The sequence below is a fragment of the Carcharodon carcharias genome, chromosome 22 (genome assembly GCF_017639515.1).
Source record: "Carcharodon carcharias isolate sCarCar2 chromosome 22, sCarCar2.pri, whole genome shotgun sequence".
Taxonomy (NCBI): Eukaryota; Metazoa; Chordata; class Chondrichthyes; order Lamniformes; family Lamnidae; genus Carcharodon; species Carcharodon carcharias.
The window spans coordinates 56,938,720-56,959,268 of NC_054488.1; the positions used below are offsets into that span (position 1 = coordinate 56,938,720).

Below are 20,549 nucleotides of genomic sequence, written 5' to 3' on the forward strand. Positions count from 1 at the left end.
TAAATCTATGCTCTATATAATCAACTGCAGAATCAAAGGTGGGAGGCAGTCTCTTTGAAAAAAGGACAAAGAATGGAATAAAATGCTAATGGCAAGAATGTTATGAATTATTACATTAGTTTAAGTAATAATATATTAACAAAAATGAAGCCTATAGGATTAAAGGGGAAGCATAATGTGAAATTGACTAAAAGACTGAAAACTGAGAATAGGAGTGAATGGTTGTTTTGCAGACTGGGGTATATAGCATTCTTTCCCTCCTCCTCACCACCCCCCCACCCACAAGAGGTCAGCTTTAGGACCACAGCCTTTTATGATAATATATGAAGGGCCTGGAGTTGAGTGTAGGTGCATAATTTCCAAATCTGCAGATGACACACAAAACTTGGAAATGAAGTGAACAGTGAGGAGGATGGTAGCAGACTTCAGGACATAGACAAGACTGGTGAAGTGGGCAAACACCTGACAAATTAAATTTAATGCAGAGTATTAAGTGGCATATCTTGAAAAGAAGAATGAAGACAGGTAATAATCAACAATATGGTACAACTTTAAAGGTGATGCAGGAACAGAGACCTCTGGGGAGGTTGGTTCACAAAGAAATATTGAAGATGGCAGGACAAGTTGAAATGACTGTTTAAAAAAAGCAAAAAGGATCTGTGGCTTTATAAATAGGAGTGACAACTCACAAAAGCAAGGAAGTTATACTAAACTTTTATATACCACCACTCGTCTCTCTCTGGTTCTTCTTCCAATTATGTTAAGCCTGTGCCCTCTAGTTACTGACCCACCCATCAGTGGAACACTAGCTAGCCCTCAACTAAAATATTATGCCAATTCTGTTTCCACACTTTAGGAAGGACGTCAAAGCCTTGGAGAGGACGCTGAGAAAATTTACCAGAATACTAGCAATGAGGGACTTCAGTTACTTGGAAAGTTGAGAAAGCTAGGATTGATCTCGATGGAGTCAAAAAGGTTAATGGGGCATTTAATAGAGGTGTTCAAAATGATGAGGGCTTTTGGTAGAGTAAATAAGGAGAAACTGTTCCACAGGTGGGTGGGTCAGTAACCAGAGGGGACAGATCTAAAATAATTGGCAGGACAACCAGAGGGGAGATAAGGAGAAATGTTTTACACAATGAGTTATGATCTGGAATATGTTGGCTGAATGAGTGGTGGAAGCAGATTCAGTAGTAAATTCAGAATCGGTTTCACAAAGGAATTGGATATGCAAAGTAGATGTGGAGTGGATGTTTCCCCTGGTGGGGTATTCTAGAACAAGAGGCCGTAGCTTTAGGCTAAGGGGTGGTAGATTTAAATCAGAGATGAGGAGGAATTACTTTTCTCTTTAGAAGAGCAGGCAGGCAAAGGCATGCTGAGGTGAATTGTGCTTTCAGATTTTATAATTCTAAGCAATTCAACTTAAGAGTTAAACATTTGAAACCATGCAGCTATGCGAAGAATAGCAGGATGTTCTTCTCATTCCTGGCCAAAATTTCTCCCTCAACATCAAAAAGATTAAAATAATCCTTAATTTCATTGCTTTTACTGGGATCTTATGGCAAAATCACAGCTTCCACTTTTGCAATTATAGCGACTGCACTTCGAAGTAATGAAGTGATTTGATATGGTTGCGAGAGATCCAGTAACTTGAAAATTCTTTATCACTGGAAAAAAAAATTACTAGATGCTTATGTGTCACATACCTGCACCTCAATTTGAAGCTCTTTATCTAACAATGCCCTTTTCTTTAGAATTTCAGCCTTCAACTGTTCCTTGTGTTTGAACAACAATGCTGATAGCTTGGTGGCATTCTGTTTACTGCGCTTCTGCTCCACGTTCTCATCTCGCTTCCTTTTCTTTGCTGCTTGTTTTTCTTCCTTGTCAATTTTATCCAGAATATACTTCATAACCTGGTTACAGACAATCATTCTGGATCAAAAGAGAGAAAGGAATAAAGAAGTGAAATAGATCTGTAACATATTTACCAATGATTTATCTTTTCCTTCATGAAACATTTTGCAAGTTAACAATGGCAAAAACACAATTCCTTACAATAATAATCTCTTCTTTCATTAAGAAGCACAAGCCAAAGGTTGTGTTCAGAAAATACTACTTTGAATTCTGCCATATTGACATGTATTTCCAGGTTCACAGTTTGATTAAATTCCTTCTTCAGAAATTCTTACTGCAGTGAAATCATCTAATTTGCTGCTGTGTGATGGATTTCATGGACACTAAACTATTTTCATGAGCAAGAACATTAGCCAAATAATTCTGTGCTGGTTTTGCAGTGATATCTATTACCTGGGTGGGGAGAGATTTTTGCAGCAAAATCAGGGAAATCTATGTAATCACAATAAGACTCACATCCAATTTATTAATTTCTTAGATATTCTAATTCCAGGTTCTGAGGATAATTAATCAGAAGTCAAACAGATTATTTACATCTGTGATCTCCCAGGCTACTTTTGTGTTTTGAGAAATGACCAAGCAAAAGCTAGACATTTCCCATTGGGAGATAGAGAGGAACAGCCCTTACATCGTCCTTGAGGCTATTATCGCAAGCAAGGGGTAAAACCGGGAAAATTCCTGGTCTGCAAGTATGATAAATCGTACCAACTGCACCACGAACTAGTGCTGCAATCAATAGGATGATGGTATTGCAGTAGAGACGTGACAGCTATTTTAGAGCAAAAATTTAATTCAAGGATGTCAAAGGATATACTTTTTAAAACAAGGTCTCAGCAGGTTTAGGAATAAAAAAGCAGAAGGAGAAATCCATTTATTTGACATGCCACTCAATTACAAAACTAGATGAACCGGTTACCTCTGGCTATTAAAATTTTAAATGCACTTGACAGACACAGCTTTAGAACTCCACTTGAAATAACATCAAGTTTCACTTATGAAAGGATTACTTTTCTCATTACCCAATCTCACTTATAATGTCAATGAAGAGGGATTTATTCACAAAATGGTTGCTTACAAATCACAACAACAGAATGTGTTAGTCTACATTCTACTCTTGAATTTACTTCACCAGTGCCCAACATTCACAAGTGTCAGCATAACTGTCAACTATGGCTTAATGGCAGCACTCTTGCCTCTGAATCAGAAGGTTAGAGGTCATGTCCCAAACCAGAGACTTGATCACAAAATTCTTGGTTAGAACAGTGCAGTACTGAGTGAGTGCTGCACTGTTGGAAGCGCCATCTCTTAGCTGATCGCGGGAGTTTATGTGCAAAAGTGGCTGTTGTGTTTCCAACATTACAACTGACAACATTTCATAATTACAGTAACCCACTTTGAGATGTCCTGGGATCGTGAAAAGTACTATATAAATGTGAATCCTTCAATGAGGCTTACCAGTAGGTCAGCGCTTAATGTGAACACAGCAAAACTTTTTTGTTCTAAAAAAAAAACTAGATGCTATGTAAGGCAATTACTACCTGTAAGGGAGACATAATGTAATTCAATCTCAGGATTTCAAAAAATGATTGCTGCCAAATTTTATCTTCAATCAGGTACATATTTTGATAATATAAATGTAAACACTATGAGGAGGACAATAACGTAGTGGTAATGTTACTTGTAATCAAAAGGCTTGGACTAATTCTACAGAGACATGAGTTCAAATCATGGCAGAGGGGTCAGAGTGACTGCCCTTGACATTATGGCAGCATTTGATCAAGAGCTGCTTGACAAAATAAAAGTCAGTGGGAGTCAGGAGGAAACTCTCCACTGGTTAGTCATACCTAGCACAAAGGAAGATGGTTGTGGATGTGGGAGATCCATCATCTCAGCTCTAGGACCTTTCAGTGCGAATTTTTCAAGGTAGTGTCCTAGGCCCAACTATCTTCAGCTGCTTCATTAATGACCTTCCCTCCATCATAAGGTCAGAAGGGGGGATATTTGCTGATGTTCAGTACAATTCACAACTTCTCAGGTATTGAAGCAGTCTGTACCAATGTACATCAAGATCTGGACAACATTCAGGCTTAGGCTGATAAGTAGCAAGTGACACTCACACCACACAAGTACCAGACAATTATTATCTCCAACAAGAGAGAATCTAACCACCTGTTCTTGACATAGCTGAATCCCACACCATCAACATCCTGGTGGTTCCCATCAATCAGGAACCGAACTGAACCAGCCATATAAATACCACGGCTACAAGAACAGGCCACAGGCTTGGAATTCTGAGTTAAGTAACTCACCTCCTGGCTCCCCACTGCCTGGCATCATCTACAAGGCACAAGTCAGAAGTGTGATGGAATACAGTACACTTGACTAGATGATTGCAGCTCCAACAATATTCAAGCAGTTGAACAACATCCAGGGCAAAGCAGCCACTTGATTGGCACCCCATCAACCAGCTTAAACATTCACTCCCTCCACCACCAATGCAGTGGCAGAAACGTGCACCATCTACAAGATGCAATGCAGAAACTCACCAGGGTTATTCTGAGAGTACTTTCCAAACCTGCAACTTCTACTGCCAAGATGGACAAGGGCAGGAGACGGATGGGAACACCAACACATGCAAGTTCCCCTCCAGGCCACGCACCATCTTAACTTGGAATTATATCAACATTACTTCACTGCTGTGGGAATAAAATCCTGGAACTCCATCCCCAGCAGCACTGTTGGTCTGCGTGCACCAGTATGACTGCAGTGGTTGAGACAGCAGCTCACCACCTTCTCAAGGACAATCAGGGATAGACAACAAATGCCAGCAATGCCAACATCCCATGAAGGAATTTTTAAAAATGCTCATCTCAGTAATGAGGATCATGAAACTACTGGATTGTCATAAAAAACCTATCTAGTTCACTTATGTCCTTTAGGGGAGCAAATCTGCCATCCTTACCTGGTCTGGTCTACATGCGATTCCACACCCATAGCGATGTGGTTGACTCTTAACTGCCTTCTGAAATGGCCTAGCAAGCCACTTAGCAAGACAATTAGGGATGGGCAATAAATGCTGGCCTTGCCAGCAATGCTCTCATCCTAATGACGAATAAAAAAAGTGCCATACAAAAGCAGATTGAATTGTAACATATAAAATCGAAACAAACTTTTTTTGTTCATGTTAAAAGAGCAATAAGATAGCCAGAAATCCCTGCTGTAAACTCTCAATGAGAAGCTGTTTAGTAATGGTTGACAAAGCCAGCTGAAACATTATAAAATGTAGCAAGCAATTATTATGGATTATAGTGAATAATCCACCAGTGTGTTTTGTTAGATTGAGAGCTAGGTCAATTAAAACACCAGGTTAGAGCCAAGTATTTTAATTAGCTGTTTCCTCTGCTTCACATGTAAACTTTCTGCATCATTCAAATCCAACCATTAATACATGGTCTAGGATAAGGCATTTTACTTTAGGTTCTTCATTATCTCACCTCTTTCTCACGGCAATTAAGAATTTGGCATTTACTGACAACAAAAGAGAACGTTAAGCTCTTATACATAAATTATAAAAACCTGTTCTTCATTCCAAGTGTCTTTACAAACTTAATGTGATGGAAGGTTGTGTGGATGGTGGTGGGGGTGGGGGTGGTGGTGCGAGGTAATAATTCAAGGAAGTGTATTCTTTGCTCAAGTAGTTCATTTTTTGGGAATGAAACAGATATGAGCATTTTGTGATTTTTGCAGAAGTGACAATTTTCTTACCGACAGGGAGACCCACTTGAATCTGTGTCTCTGCTAGATTGCCCCAGTGATGTCACTAATTGCGACAAGTTCGCATAGAAAACTAACACTGAGGACTGCAGCTTTAGATTGCATTAGTCACTCTGGTGCTGTAGCATTTTGGAAACCCACAGCATGCACCAGGTAATCTGCATTACCTGCCAACCATTGCAACCACACAGCTCCACATCCAGTCCTCAGGTAGAAATTGCAAAGTTGCAGCCTCCAACTTTTTCTATTGAACAGACATCCATCAATAATGTCACAGGAGAGGCCGAGCAGTGAAGCGAGCCTGATTTAAGGACTTACTTATGGGTAAGAAAATTGAAGTTATTAGAAAAATGTTACGCAAAAGTCTCTTCAATCTATGATACTTTGTATAGAACAGGAAGGACTGGGAACAAAAATATTTCCTTTCCTCTTGAATTAACATTGGCCAGCTAATCAAAACTATTATAATGAAATATAGAATTATTTACTGTCTACAGAATAAAATTATACATTGATGTAATATGTGCTGCAAGCCACAAACAAAAACATGGCTAAAATGAAATAAACTGTGAACAAAATTTTAAAAAATGCAAGACTGAGATTGATAGCTTTGCCAGGCAAGGTTATTAATGGATTGGGAGAAAAAGCAGGTAAATGCAGTTGAAATGACATCAGCCATGATCTAATAGAATGGCAAAATGGACCAAGTGGCTGAAAGGTCTCATGTACAATACCACAATACTTGAACTATAATGTCAAGGTATAGATTGTGATTCTGAATTACACTTCCCACATCTATTTACAATCCCATAATTCCCTCCAAGTGACTATTATTCACTGAGCTAAATATACCTCTGGTTTTCTTCTCGTTCTGCAGGTGACATCATCCTACTCTTTGCTTTCAAGTGCTCAATCACAGCATTTTGTTTCATTACCACCTTAATCACAAGAAAAAAAAGTTAATGCACGAAAGTTAACTTAGACAAAAAAAATTACTAAACACCTTCAAATTTCAACGGGAGTTGAAAAAAAATTCTCAAGTGATGCTAACGACATGGGAGACAAGGGGTGTTGCATTTGTGTTGGTGGCAGCTGGGCAGGGTTTATTTTGGAGGAGGTGGGGTGGTTGGAGGCAGGAGGAGGAAGAAAAAGTCTGGGCACTTTGCTAAAGAGAAGGGAGGAAAAAGAAAACTGAAGAGGAAAATTCAACCAGCACCACACACACACCCAATGTCAGCATGGGGTGACATTCAAGTCTACAGGGCAACAACAAATTCTGATCATTTTTACGATCAAGTTTAAACCTCATTAGTTGCAAAAAAAAAGCATGTGCTTTCAGTCTGCAATGACGACCTGGTTTTCATTTGTTTTAAACTTTTCATTTGAAAATCTACAAATAGCATGGCCAGGCAGACTGCCATTATGCAGTGCAGTGACACGTACAGGGAACAGGCTGTCTTTATGAGCCAAATTATTACATGTGCTGTGGGGACTACCCAAGAGAGAAAATATATAAATTCCACACACGCTGGGCTGAAGCAGTTTAAGGACTAAATAGGAAGTATGACCATCTTAAGTGCATCTACAATTATTATTGACCATCCCTAGCTTTAGGATGACCATTTTCTTCCAAGAGCTTTTGTTTCAAAGCTTGTTTCAGAAGAAGGTGAAGCACAAAATCGGTAGGCTGTAGGTTTGTAACTGTGATTCTTTACAGGATGAACAGCACCAAAGAAAGGCAGTGAACAGGGAGAATGATCTTTCCAAAACAAAGGTCAAGACATCTTTGTTACTGTGCACCTCACAAGGGGCACAGGTGCCCCTGGAGAGAAACTGAGAAAATAAATTTAAGGAGCAGAATTCTGTAGGATGGGGAGAATTCATTATTTAAAAGCAGAATGTATTGCTACATTTTTCTACTTACCTTGAATATCAAGTAATGGCAGCAATTCCCAAAAGTTTGGCAGCCCCACACACACACACACACACACACACACACACACACACACACACACACACACACACACACACACACACACACACACACACACACACGTAGATTGTGAAGGAATAGCAGAATGCAATATTTCCTAAGTGGCAATGTAAATGCAAAGTGCAATCTAAAAAAATCTTAAGGTACCCAGTAAATACATTTTATTCTCCACCACAGGAGTTATTACCTGTTTCTGAATAATTTCATTTTGGTTTGCAGTCTGTAGCATGTGCTCCCTCTTAGCTTCTATCTGCAGCTGTTTCTTATGCTGTTGCTGTTCACGGATTTGCTGGATTCGCTGTAGTTGCTCCTGGACACTGGCTGCTTGCACACTGACCACATTTTGGATCTGCTGAGCTGGAGTCAGACCTGGCTGCTGAATCTGAACAGGGACCTGGAGTTTGATCTGATGTTGAACCACACCCTGAGGGACCTGAGGCAGTGCCTGGGTCTCAGCTGCCATCTGAGTTGGAACTTGGGGTTGAAGTTGAGGTTGAGGAGCTATTGTCTGAATATTGGCTTGATGTTGCTGGGGCTGCAGCTGAGGCCGAGGTGGGGATTGTACAGTTAGTTGATTCCCAGCTTGGACTGGAGGAACTTGAGCTTGTAGTGGAACTTGTGTCTGAACAACAGGTTGAACTTGTGGTGGAGCTTGTACCTGGACGACAGGTTGGGCTTGTGCTGGCTGTGTTTGGGCAGGCTGTATTGAGGATTGGGGCTGAGAGGTAACTGAAGTCTGAACAGGAGAAGGTGGTGGAGGCTGAGGTGATGATTGGATTGGAGCTTGCATTTGTTGTACATGTGTCTGCACCTGTTTCTGTTCTGTTGCAGCTGCAGAACAAGATTAAACATAATATATACAGCATTTCACACAAATTACACATTATATTATAAGAGATTGGTAACTTCATTAATAAGTACTAAAACCAGTGTTCAATTTGTATAATAAAGTGCAACATTAACTTCTCTAGATCATTGCACAAACTATTTCCTGCAGTGTGAAAATATTCAATGTTTTTTCATACATTGTGCATTCTCAAATGCAATGAGAAGGCAGCTTTCAAGCATCATCTTGGTCCGGAGGGACATATTTTCATCAGGGCTGTGATGTCCATGATTAATATGAATTCACTGATTGCATTGCAAAGAAAATGAAATTTTCTATTTGCAAAATTTCAACATTTAGAAGCTGACATTTTGAGAATGTATTCCCCAGTTCTTTATTACCATGCTTTTAGGTAAAATGTTGAAAATAAATGACACCTATAGAATTGTCTCACCTGGTGCTGCTGTTGTCACAGAAGCTACTGTTGTTGCAGCAGCTGATGCGGTAACGGTTGGCAGGGGTGTGAAGAGGAATCTCTGAATAGTTCCACTTGGCATGGCAGCCTGCATTAACTGTTGTCCTGGCCCAGGAATTACTGATACACCTTGTGGGATAAGCTGAAGTTGTCCGGTTGTTTGCCCCTGCCCTTGAATCACCACAGTCAATCCCTGACCTCCGCTCTACAACAAGGACATCAGCATGATCACAATTTTAAAAGTTTTGGCTCTATCAGTACACACCTATACTTTAGAAAAACGCTCGTTTGTTACTCACATCTGAAACTTTCTAGGAGGAATTGCAAGGAGACAACATGACAGCAATGCTGAATTAACATGAATTAATGCTGAATAAGGTAAAAAAAAATTATCACCACCCATTCCCACCCCCTAATTAGTACCAAGTAGTTAGAGAATTTGTGGGGCTATTTCTTCTCGTGAAGGAGCCTGAATTTCAAAGTTATACACTGCAGCTAAAGAATCACACATTCCCAAACTTTATGATGCATGAAGCGGGGGAACATTGAATCTAACAATATCATGGCATTTGGCAATATTAGAATTAGACCCAAATGCATAAATTTAGCATCTGGTAGTACAAATTTGAAGAATTCAACTCTCAGGACAGTGCTTCAGAAATCTGCAAATATTGCCCGAAACTGTTCCTTTTTTCAGAAAAGGCAACTTTAAAACAATATGGAACAGTCCCCACATGGGAACATAGCAGCAGGAGTAGGTCATTCTGCCCCTTGAGCCTGTTCCGTCATTTAACTAGATCGTGGTGATCTTTTACCTCAACTCTATCTTCCCATACTATCTCCATCTGCTTTGATGTCATTGGTATTTTGAAATCTATCAACCTCTGCTTTGAACATGCTCAATGACTGAGCCTCCACAGCCCTCTGGGGTAGAGAATTCCAAAGATTCACCACCCTCTAACTGAAGAAATTCCTCCTCATCCTGGTCCTAAACGGTTTGCCCCTTATTCTGTGTCCGATGATTCTAGACACCCCCCCAACCAAGGAGAACATCCTTCCTGTATCTACCCTGTCGAACCCTTCAATGAGGTCACCCCTCATTCTTCTAAACTCTAGAGAATACAGGTGCAGTTCCCTCAATCTCTCCTCATATGATAATCTGCAGGAACATTTACTCATATTGCAATTAATTGAAAGAAAACTTAAGGTTGCTGTTTAGGACAGGTGCTACCGGCTAAAGGAAAGGACAGTATTGAAAATTAAGTGGACTATTTGTAACTCGTCAACACTGGTTAAAAAACTTCCAAGACTACAATGAAAACGCCACAACACTTACCTGTCCTTGTGTGAGCTGTGTGAGCTGTGCCATCGTTAATCGGACCTGTCCTTGTTGTGGCCGCTGGGCTGGCTGTTGGCCTTGTGGTGTGGCAGGCCGACTTTGGATAGGTTGCATAGCTGTACTTGGCGCAGTCACCATCTTTTGGGTTGAACTTTGAACCAAATTACCTGTACTTGACACAGTTGTTACTGGTTGTCCACGGATAATCTGAGTGACTACCTGTTGGTTTTGAGCTGGAAGGCAAGGAAAGCATTTGTATTAACGTTGGTTATGATTTGTTTTGTTAGTCCTTTGCTATAATGAACATTTGTTCCCATTACTGGAGTTAATGTCATTTAACAGTCTAAACTTTAGCAAATTTTGTTCAACTTTGAATTAATTAAAATTCCTACATACAACAGTCATTGGTCGTCAAGTGCTTTGAAGCGTTCAATTTTTTCTTTTTAAATGTATTTCGTACAAAGCCTTGGTTTGCACAGTACAAAGAGTGCTGACAAACCTGCGACATCAAGCCATGAAGCTACATCAGAAACAGCAAGAAAGTAATTAAATACTTAAGGAAAAAAAGGAAGGGGACTGGAGAAAGGATGAGGGAATTCAATTAAGTGGATAACTCTTCATAGACCCAGCAAAGACACAGTGGGCTGAATGGCTTCCTTATGCATTGTAAAACTCTATGATTCTAATGAGGTGGTCAAAGTCTGGATTCCCAGGTCCTTACCACTGAAGGAGGGCCTATAAAGTTACAGGGCACACAAGTGAATCAAATTGGTAAATGCACATTTATCTAAAACAAAATCATGCATGCAATAGTGAGACCATTCCAATTAATACTTCAAGAACCAAAGAGTTACAGGGTGGGTGAGAGCACCTTTTGATCACTAACCAGTGACCCTGGAGATTTGAATATCTTAGAGGACAGACTGAGTTTGACCAGCATGCACCCAAAAGATGGATGTGATTTGGTAAAAATGGATGAGAAACAACTACTTGGAAGATAAATCAGTGTCAGAGCAGTAATAGGCTTTCAAGGAGGACCCAATGGGGGCTCAGGACAAATATGTTCTCACAAAGAAAAATGGTGAGACTCCCAAATCTTGACCACCCGCCTCCACCACACCCAAATGTCAAGAACATAGAGGAGGATAAGGCAAAATTAGAAAGCTTACAACTAGATACCAAAGGCTCAAAACTGCAGAAAGCTGAGAGGAGTATAGACAGTGAAGGGGTGAAATTAAAAGGAAATTAGGAAAACAAAGAGATGGCATGAATAAAATGGCAAGTAAAATCAAGGAAAACCCAAAAATGTTTCATAGATACATAAAGCGCAAGAAGATAAATGAGGAACGTTTCGGGCCAATTAAAGGCCAAAAGGTAACTTGCATGTAGAGATGGAAAAGTTGGGCATGTTTCCTGAAGAATAAGCAAATCCCAATTCCTGCACAGCTCGGATAGCTCATTTGATAGTTAATGGGGCTCTTAATCTCAGAGGTGTTGTCTTGAGCCCCACATTGGGGTCCAGCAAAATTATAGAGCTGATGGATTATGAAAACAAAATGTAAACAAACCCACAATGAATTTCCAAATGGATAATAAAATTTGAATTGAAATGAAAGCAGGGGAGAGCCATAAGGCTGCAATAGCAGATCCAGCACTGTAAAATAAGTATGAAAAGACAAAAATAGAACAGACAATGAAGCCTTAATAATACATGGGAAACACCAATGGATTGGTTGATGTATTATACATTTGAGAAGTATAATGATTAACCTACTGGCTGGGAGTATACCTTGCTGTACCATCAAAGGCGTACGGATAATAGCTTTCCCAATGGTTGCTGCCTGTTGAAAAGGTGCTCTTATAACTGTTACACCAGGACGTATCTGTGTTGCTCCTCCTGTTGTGAGGACCTAGCATAAAACATTACAATACATTAATTTCCAAATGGCAATGCAAATGCCAGAGGATGTACTTCAAACACGTCTTCAGAATTCTTAGAGACATTATAAAGTAAAAACTCTGGCAACCCATATGGCGAATGAGCTCAATAACTATTTGGCTGTGTGAGAGGGTGAACAAGGTTTTATGAACTGTAAATCTGAACAAAACTGAAGCTGCCTAAAGAACATCCAAAAAGACATAATTAGATTATATGCCACAATAAACAACTGATGTATGCCTGATAGGCAATCAAAAGTTCTGTCCCAGTCAATCTCACGACCATTTCAAGTTCCAGAATATAGCCACAGACCTCTTAGAAAAGTTCAGGTCTGAGGTGGAGGAAATTGCTTTCAGTTGTAAATCCCAAATGTTCTTAAGTTGGAGGAGGAAAAGCGGCAGAGTACAGAAATAATAGGCAATTGGTGCATCTGCTCTACCCAGATTCTTTGAGGCGTGCTGGTAGATTAGACCTACTTTAAAGGCACACACAGCCATTGCAACAAGCACCTAACTGTAACCCCATTTAATAATGCAGTGAAGAAGCCATTAACCCTCATTTACAATGAAGAAAATAATTCGATCAGTGTCAGAGGCCAGCCTTGTCGAAATGGCACCAAAACAGTCTGACTACTGATTTTTAAATAATTGGACACTGAAACGGGGGCGGGGGATAGATGAGAAACAGAAACCATAATTAATTGGAGACATACCAAAATCTGAATCTGAAACAGCCTTATAAAGAGAAAGAAAGGCTAAAGGTATTTTCTTTGAAGTACTTTCCCAAATGTTTTCAGGAGCTAGCAACACCCCAGAATGGCTCCATTTTAAATGGGGCCGGGGATGGGGGGTTGTGTGTGTGTGGAAACCTGAGAAATTTTCTGAGCTCCCCGATGTTGGGGAAACATATCACTAAAAAAAGTAAACATTGATAACCATCAACTATTTTTAAGCCCAGTCATAATGTTGAAGAGTTTAAAAACCAACAGCAGCTACATGCCCCCAGCCTAAATGGATATATATGTTGAAGGATCTGGTCATTTGCTTCCAGGGTTACAGACTTGAGAAAATTACTGAGCTCCACAATTCAAACAAAACAATACTGCATGACTGGTTCAGTTAGATGTACGACTGGCCAGTCCCTTTTGAATTGGGTAGTCAGTTATCAGAATTCAGGAAGCCCCATTTGTCTTCAGGAAATATTTACAGAAATTAAATCGTTCAAATCAGGGATACTCAATTTGGAACCTTCAACAATTAGTTGAGAGCTGTGAAACTCGCACACAGGTGAGAAATACATGTATCATTTTGTATATCAAATGTGAATTCAAAGGAATGGCAAACTTAGTACCGAGATTCCACACATTGTGTTTTTCTTTTCAGGATCCTAACATAATTTCAACTGTAAGTGTTACATTACTATTATTCATTGTCTTAGTTATTTACTGCTAAGTAAATTTACTGTAGAATTTACTATTGTAGAATATCAATTGTTTGATACAGTTCCCACCACTGCGTCCATGTTTAAAGATGGCAGTCACTTATGCTGGACAAAAAGTGATAGCATTTGCATCAACGTTTTCAAAGTTGCCAGTTACAATGCCTCAAGTTGTGTTTATTTTAAGCAGAGGAAGCTGTGTAAACATAACTTGCTCAAGTGCACTGAATGCAAGAACACTGGATCACACAGCACAGACGGAGGCTATTCGACCTATCATGTCTGTGCATTAGTAAATTAGTGAACAAGATTTTACTCATGTTCAATTACTTTGTGTGTAATTAAGCTCATTTAACTTCTTCCAAGCAATGTGAAGTTTGTAAACTGACTAGTTTAAATAAAAGCTGCAGGTCAGATGGAAAAAATATTTGCCCAAACACACTGGCTATTAATGTATTCTAAACAAAGCAGGCTTATATGATCTAAAATAATAGTAAATGAAAATAATAAATACCTGTACCTGCTGAGTTGTAGTTGTTGTACCTGGTGCATTCTGTCGAAGAGTTACAGTGGTGGCCCTTGGCTGGAATGACGTAAAGGTTTGCTGGCTGGAAGTAGTGCCTGATGGAATGATTCCCAAAACCTTCTGCTGTACCTGAACTACACCTACAAAACAAAAATGGGCATAAAAATTCAATATAGACTATACGCAAGTGACAATGGTACATCGTTGTAAAACAGCAGACACGGGTCTCTTATTGTAACAAGGCTAAATGGAAATTGCAGAAACTGAAATTCATGAATGATGTAGTCCTTCTAGTTTGATGTTTGTGTGGTGAAGTTACTAGAATCTGTTATTAGGGACAGAGTGACAAAGCATTTGGACAATTATAAACTGATCAGAGAGAGCCAGCATAGATTTTTAAAGAGTATGTCATGCATAATGAACCTCTTTGGATTTTTTGAGGATACTAACGAGCTAGATAAATTGTCTATGGATGTTAGTTAGTTATGTGGACTTTCAGAAGGCATTTGATAAGATTCAGCACCTCAGCCATTAGCAAAAATGAAAGTGCACGGATTTGGAGTCAACCTATTCACACGGATAGAGAATTCATTAGGCGATAGGAGACAGAGTAGCGATAATGGGTATGCACTTCAATTGTCAGGATGCGACCAGTGGCATCCTCCAGGGATCTGTACTAGGGCATCAGCCTTTCACTATATTTAATAGATTAGTTGAATGAATAGAGAGCTGTATATGCAAGTTCACAAATGACGTCAAGTTATGCGGCACAGGGAGTACTGTAGATGGAACATGGACAAGTTGCTAGCACCACTTACCAGCTGGACATGCAAGGAATCAATTCCTTCCCACATCACTAATTTGACAGGGCAATCTCTGACTGTTAAGTTGAAAATGCAACTCTCTCAGGTATGGCCTATTGAAAAATCCAGATAGGTCCTTCGTGGCTTCCACATTAGAACAATCCAGCCTCAGGGTTCTGAATACTCATTGAAACATGGGTACTGAATACTCGTACACTACATGCTGTAATGATCCACCTTGTTTTCAAAAGGAACACTGCTCTTCAGAAACAAGCCTGCATGTAAAAATGCAGTTGTACAGCAGAAATTGAATTAACACCAGTATGAATGAGAGTTATGCCTTCAGAAAGTATTTATGTTCATGAGAAAGAAGAGTTCTACAAGTACATACTTAATACACAAGCAAAGCTCTGCACACATGCTGGTGAGTCGAATCTTCCTTTTGCTCTTCCTTTTTATTAATAGGATCCTAAGTAGTCAGTCGGAATACCTTTGGCCTTCCAAACTTAACAAGTTGGCATCACTTGCTACAACAGTGAAAGCATTTTGCAGTGATGTCAAATGCATTATACAACTGTAATGAGTAATAATATGTGTAAGCTCCTGGAGTTTGTATCCAAATTTACTTTGAGAGTACTAAGTCTGGACCAGAATCAGGTTAACACTGATGAAGTGACAACAACAAGCTAGCTTATGGTTTCTTGTGTGCATTACTTAGTTCCAAATTTTTAATCAATAGTTTCAAGATGAATTAAGGCGCTACACTGAAGATTTGGAAGCTCAAGTTTAAAATACACCTGATGGTGACATTCAAATGGAGATTCACCCTTCCTTCTCCTGTTAAAGTGAGACTGCCAAACTTTGATAAATGAAGGTAGGCACAGTTAGCACTAAAGGTCACACCATCCCATCCTGCCCCACTCCTTGCTACTGCTAAAGGTCACAAATTAGTCAACAGATTTTCCACCAAAAGCTGAGTGTATAAAGTTAAAAACAAAGGAGAACACACAATAATGAATATCATTTGACAGACACAAAAATAAACTAGCCTTAATTATATTCCAGCAGACACTGGTGCACATTTTAAACCACAGGGCTCTCCACAACATAAATTATGAAATAATACACTCTCCACCCTACCTCCTTGAGTGGTTGGCACATTGACGGTGAGGATTTTGCTGTTTGCAGTGAGTGGAAGCTTAGCAGTTATCACCTTGCCTGTCATGGTTACAGGACTGCCTGTGATCTGGAACGCCTGCCCTGTGCTGGCAATGGTTGTACCTGTGGTGGCAACTGTGCTGGTGACTAGCAGAAAATGGACAAGAGATATAAAGAACACTTAGGCTTTCATTACTTTGTTCACATCTGAGACTTACACTTGAACAACTCTCAAATGAGGAGAGAAGCCAGTTGCTTAACTTTCACATTACCAAATCAAAACTCAGCTAGTATTAAAATTCCGAATGGAATCAGGTTAAAAGTGAACAAAAAGGCAAATCATTTACTGTAAAAGTGTTTGCATGAGATTAACATCTATCAAGCGAGTGAACAAAGAAATGTTTTGGTAAATAGAATAAAGAGCTATTTTAATGTACTGATAAAGAATATTGAAAAATCAAATATTTATTAATCCTTTTAAGAAGTTATATTTCAAGAAAAGTTGTGTGCATTTTCCAAGATTTATTTAATTCCAAGCAATAGGGCCAATATATTCATCATATACGTAGCAGCTGCCTTGATGGACACAAAGATACACTTTTAAGCAATGACCACTGGATTGTGATCAAGAGATAGAATTCTGTCCAATGTTCCCCTTCAGCCTTGTGACAATTTATGGCTTTCAATATCATGCCAGGTCAGATCAGTTAACTGAGTCTGTGGGTCAGTGCCACACTGCATCATTATAATAGTTGATCTGGTTGCGCTGCAAGTTACTTGCCAAGTCAAAAGGACAAAATTATGCAGATTTTTTTTGTCAAACTATGAATGCAGAGGATATTGAATAAACTGGGTTAGTGATGCTGCCCAATCCAGCAAAGGAACAAAATATGTAAAAATTGAAGCCTCAGAGTTTAACTCCAGTCTGTGTTCCTGATGAAATCATTGGTACTATTAAAATAAAAATATTTCACATGAAAAATAAGTTATATTTTCTGCCCCAATTTCAGTGGGGAAAAGAATCTAATTTCTGCTGGATATCACTGCTGAGATGAGGAACTCTGTGCATGCAATCACACTCGTGATCACCTTCCTTTGTTACTCACTCTCTCAACTATCCACAGAGATACATACCTGACCCACTCTGGCCCTGCTTGATCCAGGTAGCAAAACTCTGCTGAAAATTCTTGTTAGGCTGGAATGTCACTGTTGTTGGTGAACCCACTTTTGTGGTAGTAAATACCACTTTTGTTCCTGGGGAGACCTGTCCTGTCAAGGAGCCTACCATTAACTTCTGGGGAGTGGCAATAGTGGTAGCAGTACTGTTGGTTGTAGAGGCAGTAGAAGAAGAATTTGGAGTGGCAGATAGTTTCTGCTGCTCAAGGCGCTTCTGTTAAGGTACAATAGAAGTTACAAAAAGTTTTCCACAGCTCTATTGAATACATTTGCAGAACAAAAAAAAAATCAAAGATGATGCATGGCAATATTCCTGTCTTTGGGTGCATTCTCAGAAAAGGTGTACAAATGAGACATTTCAATTCCCATTTGCTCTTCTCCCAACCAGTTTGTGTAAATTAATCCTTACCCACTTACACATATGGATTACAAATATTAAAGTGCAATGTCATTACCACTTATAATGTTCAAGCTATTTTGCTTAATTTCAAATACATGACACACCAACATAATATAAAAGATGTACAACATTTTTTCAGAAATGTCACTCTCAATCATGTTAGAATTCAAATTTCTTTAGTTTGCATAGGAAACAACATATCAATTTCAGAAATAATTAGTAACTACACTTGAGGTATACAAGATACTGGATTAATCTCTGAATTCAAGTTTTGGAAGGAGGGAAGAGAACACTTCCAATATTTATAAAAGGGTCTACTATAATAAAATAATTTCATGTATTATCAGACTAAAGTCAAAGTAATGTCTGTTAAAATATTTTAACACTTCTACATAACTCTGCAATTAAAAAAGTCTTCCACAGAACAGCATTGTGATACTGACTAGACTTGTTTGGTGGAAGGTGTCTAGTCACAAGATTGGCCATCAATTTTTCTACAGTTTCTTCCTGCAGGACATCATGTCTCTGACAACCTTTACAGGAGATTTGGAACAACAAAGGGACATTGGTAGCACTTCATAGTTTTCTTACCATTCCATGTCAAAGGATAAACGTACAAATTCTGCACTCTCGGGATTAAGGAGCTCAAAGATTTTACAGCAACATAAATATATTAATATGTCAAAAACATCCCAACATATGTACATCATAATAATTATATCTTTCCTTCACCCTCCCTGCAGTCTATAAAAATTAAACAATGTGCATTTCTTTAATAATGAAGGTTAAATTCAATGCAGTTTAATGACAGGTGGGACTAGGAAACTTCATGCCTTCCCACCTGTTGAGCAGCCAAGCGCTGCTGCTTAAGTTGGGCCTCCAGTTGGGCCTTGAACTCTTCGGACTTCTTCTGCTCACTAACCTTTGCTTGCTGCTCAGCAGCCTGTGCCTTCTCTTTTTCCACCCTGGAATGGACAAGGAAATATATGACCAAAACATTCTTAAAAAAAGGTGACTTTATGCAAAGAATTAGCTAATTACTATGTTTCAACATAGTGGGAACAGATGTGCAAATATTCCCTCCAACTAAACACTGGGAAAACAGAAGCCATCGTTTATGGTCACCACAGACATTCATTCGCTGGGCACAAATTCCATCCCTCTCCCTGGCAATTGTCTGAGGCAGCACCAGACTGTTGCAATCTTGGTGCCATTTGACCCAGAGATGAGCTTTTGACCACTTAGATTGCCAATCTCCATCTTTGTATCATTATCTGACTCTGCCCATCTCAGATCATCCACTGCTGAAACTCATTCATCTCTTTGTCACCTCTAGATTTGACTAATCTAATGCACTTCTCATTGGCCCCTCACATTTTATCCTCTTTAAACTCAAGGTCATCCAAAACTTTACTACCTGTATCCTGGCACCCAAGTCCCATTCACCCATCACCCCTATGGTGGCTGACCTACACTGGCTTCAGTTAAGCAACCCTACAATTTTAGAAGTCATCTACCAAAGTCAAATTTTGGCTGATAACACTGAGAAGTGCCTTGTGATGGTTTATGACTTTAAAGGTGCTTTATAAGTGAAAGTTGTTGGTGTTATATGTTTAATAGAAATATTTTCATTTGTTTACATTCTCAATTTGATTTTCTGCAAAAAATTAGGTAATCATGAAATAAATTGGGAAAATAGCCTTTTTGCATTTATTAAAATCAATTAAAGATAAAGAAAGGAGATATGGGTTGGGGAAGGGGTCAGTCAGGACACTATCTCACGCCTCCGGAGTTTGAATCCAGCCAAACTGGAGAGGTCCCATTTTTAAAAAAAATCTAACTGGGTAATGCTGGCGTTGCTGAATGGAGCTGTTCCCATTGCACGCACCCAGTGTCAGCATCACCATCAGGCACTTCCAAACCAAGTATGGCAAGTCAGATGCTGAATAAAACTTGCCCCACTACATGAGTGAGACATTTTTTCAGTTTTCCAATGCAGCAATCCTGAGGTCTGAGTGGCACTGCCAACTAGTGCCGATTTATACTAACCAGAAACTGCATTGAGACTGCCCAAACTCAGTTCACAAGGAACCTTTACAACCAGAAAACAGAGGAGGTAGGGATCCCATCTTGCCTGGGTTGAGTTGAAACTGGTGCTTAAAATGTAATTCCCTTTGCCACCTAGTTCCCCAAATCCAATTGCAAATGATCTTAAGTCTACTTTATAAACCTTCTCTCAAGCATGAAAAAGGTACATCACTCAAGACATGACTAATGAGAGAAATGGGGATATGAAAGAAAGAGTTCACGTTGATGCTGTTTTGAAGCAGAGAATGAAAAGAATTCTAATCTGCATTTGTCTGTGTTAACTTAGTAGTGCCCAATGTTGGCACTCTGTGCCCAAGTTGAAAAGTACTTTAATTGTACCTTAGATGTCTATGAGAAAAAAAAAATCACTCCACAAAAACAAATTCATTGATTTTTGGCATCAACTTATAATGGATTACGTATTTCTATTAATTCTTCTGTCCAGTTTACCTTGACATCTTTTCAATGCATGCATCCATTTCCTTAAAGTAAACACTTCCTTATTTACATGCATTTATCAATGAGCATGTAATAAATAAAGCAGTGCTTATGCTGCCGAAAGCACAATACATTTGGAAGACTTTTATCTAGAAGTAGGCTTCATTGGTAGAATTTCTATTCAACAGTGCAAACTCCCCCCAATTTTAGGCAACCCCACCCCCACCCCAATGTTCCGTTCTAGTTGTGAATTGCACCATTTA

At 39.3% G+C, this 20,549-nt stretch overlaps 1 protein-coding gene across 18 annotated transcripts in view; it reads right to left on the reverse strand.

Moving 5' to 3' along the window:
- The window catches only part of bptf (bromodomain PHD finger transcription factor), a 137,724-nt gene that overhangs the window by 19,055 nt on the left and 98,120 nt on the right, over nucleotides 1-20,549 (reverse strand). For 7 of the 18 annotated variants that reach the window (XM_041216641.1, XM_041216635.1, XM_041216640.1 and 4 more), the window contains 10 exons: nucleotides 18,602-18,725; nucleotides 17,319-17,574; nucleotides 16,167-16,331; nucleotides 14,212-14,363; nucleotides 12,096-12,231; nucleotides 10,319-10,554; nucleotides 8,962-9,187; nucleotides 7,869-8,512; nucleotides 6,541-6,626; nucleotides 1,707-1,932 (listed from right to left, as the gene is read on the reverse strand). In XM_041216641.1, coding sequence (XP_041072575.1) covers nucleotides 1,707-1,932; nucleotides 6,541-6,626; nucleotides 7,869-8,512; nucleotides 8,962-9,187; nucleotides 10,319-10,554; nucleotides 12,096-12,231; nucleotides 14,212-14,363; nucleotides 16,167-16,331; nucleotides 17,319-17,574; nucleotides 18,602-18,725 — 2,251 coding nt within the window. The remainder of the gene's footprint in view (nucleotides 1-1,706; nucleotides 1,933-6,540; nucleotides 6,627-7,868; nucleotides 8,513-8,961; nucleotides 9,188-10,318; nucleotides 10,555-12,095; nucleotides 12,232-14,211; nucleotides 14,364-16,166; nucleotides 16,332-17,318; nucleotides 17,575-18,601; nucleotides 18,726-20,549) is intronic. The other 11 variants (XM_041216642.1, XM_041216643.1, XM_041216630.1 and 8 more) reach the window with 8 other exon arrangements.